The 8849-nt window shown below is 64.3% G+C and overlaps 1 protein-coding gene across 1 annotated transcript; it reads left to right on the top strand.

The window, feature by feature from the left end:
• Positions 1-1113: 1113 nt before the first annotated feature.
• On the top strand, positions 1114-7728 carry RNF144A (ring finger protein 144A; the record flags this gene model as incomplete). The annotated part of the gene is made up of 6 exons (XM_023749254.1): positions 1114-1255; positions 1540-1644; positions 1783-1843; positions 3885-4092; positions 5990-6137; positions 7639-7728. Coding segments are annotated over exons 1-6 (747 nt in total), but the record flags the coding sequence as incomplete, so codon positions are not given.
• Between the last annotated feature and the right edge of the window lie 1121 nt (positions 7729-8849).

Raw genomic sequence — 8849 nt, 5'->3', positions numbered from 1 at the left:
CACGTGGGCCACGTCCGGCCCGGGACCCCACACACGACGGGGATGAGGCTGGAGACGCTGCTTCCTCCGACCTTCAGCCTGAGCGACCTTGGGGCTCCGTGCCTCACAGCCTCCCTCCCTTCAGCCCCGGCCCCTGAGCCCCAGTCCTGAGCCCCACGTCTGACCGGCGCTGCCCAAGCAGGTGACGGGCCGGGAATTGCAAGGAAGCGCCCACTCGCACAGCAGGTGTACGTGGAGGTGACTCGGGTTTCGAAACGCAGGAGGGAGGAGATGGAAGCTCCTAGAAGTTACGTCGTTTCTCCAGCATCGCGCACCGAGGGCCAACGACAGCTTGGCCTCACGTCCCTTGATTTCAGAGCGCGATCTGTTTACCCCAAGACACTGCCCGGCCTGGAGACTCTGACCTCAGGCCTTTCAGCACAGCCCCCACCCCACCCCCAGTGGTGGACGCAGTGAGCAGCCACTGCCCCCTGGAGGACACTCCCAGAATTCTTAAAAAAAACACTCATTTTTATTATTGATTTCAGGGAGGAAGGGAGAGGGAGAGAGAGAAACATCAATGATGAGAGAGGATCATTGATGCATCGGCTGCCTCCTGCACGCCCCTCCCTGGGGATCGAGCCTGCAACCCGGGCATGTGCCCTGACCTGGAATCGAACCGTGACCTCTGGGTGGGGAGTGGCCAGAGTGTGTCGGGAGGACGGGGGTGGTGGGGGGGGGACCTCGCCTCCCCGTGTGCTGAGTGTGACGCAGCAGGTCCCAGAGCGAGCACCTGCAGAGGCCTGGCCTGAAGCCGGTTCAGAGGACCTGCCGGGGCGTACGGAGGCCGTGGGGCCTGGGCCGTGTCTGAGGTTCGGGGGCCCCTGGGACGTGGACGGAGCCAGAGTGACTGTCACCATCCATACAGGGAAGGAACCACCCACAGACCCAAGTCAGGGGCCTCTGGGGAACCTCTCAGAGGACCCCAGTGGGTCCCCCAAACCCCAGGGTCAGCAGCAGTCCCTGGGCCACCGCCCAGGCCCCCCCTCCAGGCTGCAGCCAGGAAACGCGACCCCTGCCTGCCCCCGCGCAGGGGGAGGGGGGGTCTGACGGCGCCTTCTCTCCCGCAGACTGCTCGGCCATGACCACGGCGTGGTACCGGCCCACGTGGGACCTGGCCCTGGACCCGCTGGTGTCTTGCAAGCTGTGCCTCGGCGAGTACCCGGTGGAGCAGATGACCACCCTGGCCCAGTGCCGCTGCGTCTTCTGCACGCTGGTGGGTGCGGGCCCTTCCGCGGGGGGCGTCAGGGTTTGCTTCCGTGTCTGCAGACCACACCCTTTTTTGGTAAAATCCTACATAATAAAGAGGTAATATGCAAATGGTCACTACGCTGTGACGCATAATGACCAACGGCAGGAGGGCGGGGCAGCGTCAGTCTTGGTGAGGGAACACCGCCTCTGTGGCAGCTGCGGGCTCCCAGTGGCAGCGCCAGCCTGCCTGGACCATGTGCGCGGCGCCCACTCCCTGTGGTCACACGTGCCCGTCTCTGTCTCCCTCAGTGCCTGAAGCAGTACGTGGAGCTCCTGATCAAAGAAGGATTCGAAACCGCTATCAGCTGCCCGGACGCCGCCTGCCCGAAGCAGGGCCGCCTGCAGGAGCACGAGGCAGGTGCCCGGACAGCCCGGGCGGGGTGGGGGGTGAGGGGGTGGGGGGGGGTGGTGCAGGTGCTGTTGGGGCTGAGCCGGCCTGGGCCCAGCCCTCAGCTTGTCACACCCCTCGTCCGTGTGTTTTTCCTCCCTCAGATCGAGTGCATGGTTGCGGCTGAAATTATGCAAAGATATAAAAAGCTACAATTTGAAAGAGGTAGGTGCGGGCGGACGAGCCAGTTCTGAGGCCCCTGCCTGCCCCCGGGCGACCTGCGGGCTTGTGTTCGGAGGAGGGGACGGGGCCTCATTCGCTACGACAGGAGGGCCCCGAGCTGGAGGGCCTCGGGGGAGCGGTGTGGGAGCAGGGGGGGTTCACGAACCACAGTCGTTTATAGAGACGTGGGCTACGGGGGCGGCTCAGCGAGGCTGGACCCCGCCCGGGGCGTGGCTCCTCAGCCAGGCGAAGGCCCGGCCGCTGAGGGCTGAGCTCTGGGACCTGCACGGGATGGGGAAGGCCTGTGGGAGGGTGCGGTCACCTTCCCCCCAGGCCTGACCTCTCCCTGCTCTCCGTCAAGCACCCGCCTGGACGGCCAGGTCTGGGCCTTATTTCTGTGAGCGACCTGCAGCCCAGCAAGGTCCTCTACCCCATTGCACTGACCCCGAGGAGGCTGAGGCTCACCCCGAGTTCCATCCCTAGTGGGTGGGGGGCCCAATCCCTCCCCCAGTGCCCTGCCCGCCCTGGCGGCTGGTTCCCGGCCTGCCCTGACCCCGGGGTCTCCGGGGCGCGGCGTGGAGCGGCGTGGAGTGTGCGTGTTTGAGACGACATCGCAAGCGTCACACACTTAATCGTTATCGGATGTGCACTTGCCACTGTGTCTACCGGGCCTGTGGAGGCCCTTTGGCCTCGATTCTGTTTCTTTTTTTAATATATTTCTGTTGATTTCAGAGAGGAAGGGAGAAAGAAACACCAATGATGAGAGAGAATCACTGATCGGCTGCCTCCTGCACGCTCCCCACTGGGGATCGAGCCCACAACCCGGGCCTGGGCCCTGACCGGGAATCGAACCGTGACCTCCTGGTTCCTAGGTCGATGCTCAGGCCCTGAGCCAGGCGGCGGGAGGAGCTGTGTGTGTCCTGGCGCCTGGTGTTGGGATTTGGCAGTTGATAGCGTCAGTCCAAGGCCGTCTGGCCACAGGCCGGCGGGGGAGCTCCGAAAGGGGGTGGCTCCGGTTCTGAGACCCGCAGGCCCCTCGGAAAACGTTTCCTGGAGAGAACCGGGGCCGCGGGTGGTCGCCTGGGCTCAGAGGAGATGGACGCCCTGTGGCATCCGGGCGAGTTGAACAAGGCGGCCGGGTCCGCGTCCCGCTGGCCGTGCAAACTGTGAGGCTCCAGAGCGTGGGCTCAGTCAGAGGGGTTTTCTGTTTCTTTTGCATAAAAATAGGCCCGTTTGAGGTTAAAGATACACACACGCCTGTGGAACCTGTTACTGTAGAGCAGGGGTCCTCAAACTTTTTAAACAGGGGGCCAGTTCACCGTCCCTCAGACCGTTGGAGGGCCGGACTATAGTTTAAAAAAAAAACTATGAACAAATTCCTATGCACACTGCACATATCTTATTTTGAAGTAAAAAAACAAAACGGGAACAAATACAATATTTGTATTTGCATGTGGCCCGCGGGCCGTAGTTTGAGGACCCCTGCTGTAGAGCCTTTTGCTCACGTGACGTCAAAGCCAAAACAACTACACTCGGAGGTCCTGGCGACAGCGCGTCTGCAGGCGCCGCTCACACGTCATGGTGTCCATGGTCAGACGAGCGGCAACTGTGGCCGCCAAGGGGCAGGTTTGGAGATACGACCTGAAAACACGGGACTTGTTCTGTTTCTTTGAAATGTGTTGTAGTGAAAACCTGCAGGACGACAGCACATTCCCCACGTCGTGAAAATGTGAGGCCTGCCTGGCCCGGCCGGCGTGGCTCAGGGGCTGAGCGCCGACCTGTGAACCAGGAGGTCCCGGTTCAATACCCGGTCAGGGCACAGGCCCGGGTTGCCAGCTCGATCCCCAGTGTGGGGCGTGTAGGAGACAGCCGATCCATGATTCTCTCTCATCATTGATGTTTCTCTCTCTCTCCCGCTCCCTTCCTCTCTGGTGTCAATAAGAATATACTTATAAATAAAATAAGAACGTGTGTGAGGCCTGGGTCTGGGCCCGAGGCCCCGTCCGCAGCGCCTGACCTGTCCCTCGTGTCCCTGCTGTGCCAGAGGTGCTGCTGGACCCCTGTCGGACCTGGTGCCCGGTGTCCACCTGCCAGGCCGTGTGCCAGCTCCCGGAGATGGGGCTGCAGACATCCCAGCCGGTGCAGTGCAAGGCCTGCGCCACGGAATTCTGCTCCGCCTGCAAGGCCAGCTGGCACCCCGGCCAGGGCTGCCCAGAGACCATGCCCATCACCTTCCTCCCCGGGGACACCAGGTAGGCTCATGCCGGGAGGCAGGGCTGGGGGGGAGGGGGGCTTCCTCCCGGAAGATGCCCGGGAACACTGGTCTCTGCCCCCCCCCCCCTTCCGTTCCTGCGACTCCTTATCACTCCCCAAGCCTGGCTCACGTCCGCCTTCGTTCAGCTTCCCAGCAACCAGGGTGGGGCCGGTGACCCAGCCCCCGTGTCGGCTGGGAGATGGCCCGGCTGATTACGGCATCGCCCTGTGGTGTTAGTTCGTCTGCTGCGTGGCTGGTAACTCCTGCGTGGCTGGTTCCTCTTGCTGCCTTGGTTGGACTCTCCCCCCAGATCCTGGCCTACAGCGGGCACCCCTTTCTAGGGAGGTGCCACCCTGGTTTGCCACAGTCCCCGCCACGCCCTCTTGCCTCCCTGGCCCTGACGCTGGCAGCCAGGTGTCTTTTATGACTCAGCGTCCACTCGGCTGTTTTCAAAACGAGATCTCCCCGCCACCCACGTGCCCAAGCAGCACCGGCCAGCGTTGCTCACGTGCCTGACGCCTGAGCCTTAAAGGCGTGAGGACGCGTGGACGTGGGGAGGCTGTCAGGCTCCTGGCTGCCTCCCTAGCAGGACTGTGCAGAGGGGACAGTGTCACGTGTGGTTCAGGGGCCGGGAAGGCCGGGAGCCGTGGCAGCAGGGAGATTCCTGCGCAGGCCCCGTGCTCCGGGACTCCCCTGTTTTAACCGTTTCCGTTGGGAAACGTCTCCTGGGGATGCTCTCCGGGGTGTGGGCCCTGGTCGGGGCATTTCCTTCAGAACGGCTTCGAGTCCCACGAGAAAATCGGTCCCCTGCCCCAAGGTGGCTCCTGCGAGCAGCCACGCGACCGGACCTGGGAGTCTCCTCGCTCGCTGGCTTGGCGCCCGGCACCGTGTCTGCAGCCATCTGCTTCACGGGGCGGCCCCCGCGAGCGTGGGCAGAGCCGGCCCGGCCCAGGTCCACCGGCTCCCATGTGCCCTGCAGCCGCCTCTGATACAAGAGCGGACGATGGACGGCGTTCCGTCCTCACACCTGGACATCTGCGTTACTTTTTTATTGAATGTGTTTTTATTGATTTTTAGAGAAAGAGGAAGGGAGAGCGATAGAGAGATAGAAACATTGATGAGAGACAAACATCATGGATCGGCTGCCTCCTGCACACCCCACAGTGGGGATGGAGCCCACAACCCGGGCCTGTGCCCTGACCGGCGATCGAACCGTGACCTCCTGGTTCATAGGTCGATGCTCAACCACTGAGCCACGCCAGCCGGGCTCTATGTTACCTTTTTTATCAGCAGCGGAGACGTGGCTGCCACTAACCCGGCACCTCGCGGCCGCCCGCCTGCGCTGCGGCCGAGCTGGTCACACGGGCGCTCAGGGCCTCGGGCTCCGAGCGCAGGGTTCCGCAGCGAGTCTGCAGAGGAGCCAGCACCGGCCCCCGGCCCAGCGCCCTCTGCCGGCCTCGCCGGCTCCCGAGAAAGGTGTGGAGGCTGACCCGGGACCAGCTGAGCAGCAGTGCGGGCGTGTGCCAGTCCGTTTTTTCTGAAAGTGGTAAAACGCGGAAACGTGACCAGCCCTTTGGGAAGTGCACCCGCTCTGCTCGCATCAGGGCGTAACATGTGACCACGGCCCCGAGCCTCGGACCCCCCCTTCGTGAACCTCCCGTCCTCTGGGCCCGGCTGTTCCTGTGCCTAAGGTGGGGTGTGCGCTGCTCCTGCTCTTCCCCCCGCATTGAACTGGCCAAGCCACGCTTTCCTGGTGGTTGTTTCCGGAGTTTTTGTTTCTTCGTGTAGTTTTACCTCGTTTACTAACAGGCGACCTTGGTGCCTCCGGGGAAGCCCCCGCCCCCAGCACAGCCGATGGACTGACCCCCGGCCCCTGACCCCACTTCTCCTCACAGTTCGGGGTTCAGGCTGGAGGAGGACGACGCGCCCATCAAACGCTGCCCCAAGTGCAAGGTCTACATCGAGCGGGACGAAGGCTGCGCCCAGATGATGTGCAAGAACTGCAAGCACGCCTTCTGCTGGTACTGCCTGGAGTCCCTGGACGTGAGTACCGGCTGCCCGCCCACCCGCCCGTCTGCCCGGGCCGGGACAGGGCGCGGGGACGCGGGGCGCCCTTTGCCGAGGAGCCCGCGGGCGGCTCTGGGACCCGCAGGCTCTCTGGTCCCCTGTGCGTGACACATAAGGGGGTTCAGTGTGCACTTTACTGAATTCCAGTAGCTTTGAGGAAACGTAACTACACGATGTTCTGCTACATGATATCGGACCTGCCGTCGCTCCGCAGAACTTTCCTTAAAGAGAAAGGGAAGCGAAAGGCGTTTACCGACGGCGTCAGCTGTCCCCGAGTGGTTGTGGGAATGCACGGTGGACGCGTGTGGTTTCCGGAGCCATCACTGCCTGGGCTCCGTGGCCCGCTACCCCGAGGGCCTCGCCGTCACGGGAGGCCAGCCCCGCGGAGCCCGCTCTGGGCACAGCTGCCCGCTCTGCTTGGGCGCCAGGCAGTGCCCTCCGCGTCCGAGTTGGTTCTAACTGGGTCCCCCCCCCCCACACCAACATGATGAGATGTCTCTGAACGATCGTCAGGAGGCGGTCCCTGCGACAGAACCGCTCCTGGGCCCTGGCAGGCCCCGCCCTCAGGCCCCGGGCGGTCATCGGAGTCGGGCCCCAGGCCAGCGCCCTGTCCCCAGGAGGAGGCGGCCCAGTGTGCTCCCCGCAGGGGGCTGTTCGGTGAGACGACAGCCAGTGTCCGGCCTCCGTCTCCATGGCCCGAAGAAAGGCCGCTCCCTCGCCGACACGCCGGGCCCGGGCCTGTGCTGTCACTCCGTCCTCAGAAGGGCTGTCCGGCCGCACCCTCCTCGCAGGGAGAAGCAGCCCCCAGCCCCTCCTTTGCCCCCTTAGGGAGCTGGTTCCCTTCAGGGCTAAGGGGGGAAGGGCGCCTCCCGCTCAGGGGGTGTTTGTGGAGGTTCAGGGGCCAATCACGGGGTCCTGAGCCTGGTCGAACAGACTGGCATCAGGAAGGGGAATCTGACCATGCGGTGGAGGTCAAGGTCAAGGCAAGGTGATCTGAGGTCAAGGTGGGCGGTGAGAGCAGCAGGAGGGAGGCAGGGGCAGCCTGAGCCCTGAGAGTCCGAGGGCGCTGCTGTCCCCTCCTGGGCAGCTGGGGACATTGCAGAGGCTGGTTCCTGTGGTGAGGCCTTGGATGGGCTGAGCTGAGAGCAGCACTTCCCGGGGAGAGGTCTGCAGGGTGCAGGGGGGTGGCCGGCGGGAAGGGAAGCTTCTCGGCCAGGAGCCCCTGCCTGGGACAGAGGCGGACGCAGAGGTGGGGCTCCGGGGACCAAGCTCAGCGGGGCCAGTGTGGCCGTGGGGGGCGGGGCCTCGGGTCGGCCGGGTCAGCACCCAGCGTCATGCGATTCTCCTCCACACTCGGCACCGCTCAGCAGGCGTCCGGGGCGGGTGGTGCTCGGGCGGGCGGTCCCCCTGCAGGTCCCGTTGGCCTGGAAGGGAGCAGCCAGGACGGGCACTGACCCCTGACCCCGCTCTCCCCCAGGACGACTTCCTCCTCATCCACTACGACAAGGGGCCCTGCAGGAACAAGCTGGGCCACTCCAGGGCCTCCGTGATCTGGCATCGGACACAGGTAAGGGCAGCACCTGGGCTTCCAGCCCGGGGGGTATGCGTGTGTGTGCATGTGTATGTGTGTGCATGTGAGTGTGTGTGCATGCATGTGCATGTGTGCACACACAAGTGTGCACACGTGCATGGGTGTGTGCATGGGTGCTAAAATATGTGCAAGAGTATGTGCATGTGTGTGCACATGAGTGTGAGGGTGTATGCATGCATGTGCACAAGTATGTTCACGTGCCTGGTGTGTCACGTGGTGTGTGCACGTGTGCTAAAGTTGTGCATACATGTGTGTGCACGTGTGTGTGTGTGGTTTCCAGCACACCTGCCCGTTGGTTGGAGGCCTGCCCTATGGAAACACTGGCTATCCGTGCGGGTCCTGGCTCACGGACGGGTTTTGCACGCTATCGTGCCCTGGGCCACGTGACTTCCCTCAGTGGCATCCGTGCTGACCGGGCTGCAGGAAGCAGCCAGGAGTGGGGCCGGGCGGGGCGGGCAGCTGGACGTGCCCCTGGTGCGAGGAGCTGGGCCCTGTCCGCTGCCCTCGGCTCCGTCCCTTCCACCACGATGGCCGCCAAGTGTCCTCGGTCTTGTCCAGGCGTCCGGGGAACCCGCCGTCACGTCTGAGCTACGAGGCGCGTCTCCTTTTCACACGCGCTCGGCTGCTTCCTTAGGACGCAGCCCGGACCAGGGCGCGTCGTGCCCACTGGTCTCCCTGCTCCTGTGACCTGGAACAGGTGCCTGGAACCTGCAGCCCAGTTCTCGGGGGGCGGGAAACTGGCTGGAAGACCGATGCTGGTCGCCCCGTGTTCCCCCCGGGGGTGTGCCCGCCGTTGCCCGAGGCTGCGCTGGGGGCCGGGGGAGTGTCCTGAGGTTTGTAATTACATGTGTGGCCAGGACCCCCTCCCAATAGGACCCGTCCTGAGGGGACAGACCCCGCCGCTCTCCCGTCCGTCCTGTGCGGATCAGAACAGCAGGCACGGGAGGCAGGTGGCAGGGTGAGCAGGAGGGGGTGCGTCATCGCCGTCGGAGTGGGCCAGGCCAGCCCCTGCCTCGGCACCCGGAGCCGCCGGGCGGTCACATCTGGCAGCGGCTGCCGCGCAGGGGTTGGGGGGACGAGGACAGGGCCTCATCCGC

The sequence above is a fragment of the Myotis lucifugus genome, unplaced genomic scaffold (genome assembly GCF_000147115.1).
Source record: "Myotis lucifugus unplaced genomic scaffold, Myoluc2.0 scaffold_4536, whole genome shotgun sequence".
NCBI lineage: Eukaryota > Metazoa > Chordata > Mammalia > Chiroptera > Vespertilionidae > Myotis > Myotis lucifugus.
The sequence above is the reverse complement of the archived record's forward strand: the minus strand, read 5'-3'. Positions and strand labels throughout refer to the sequence as shown.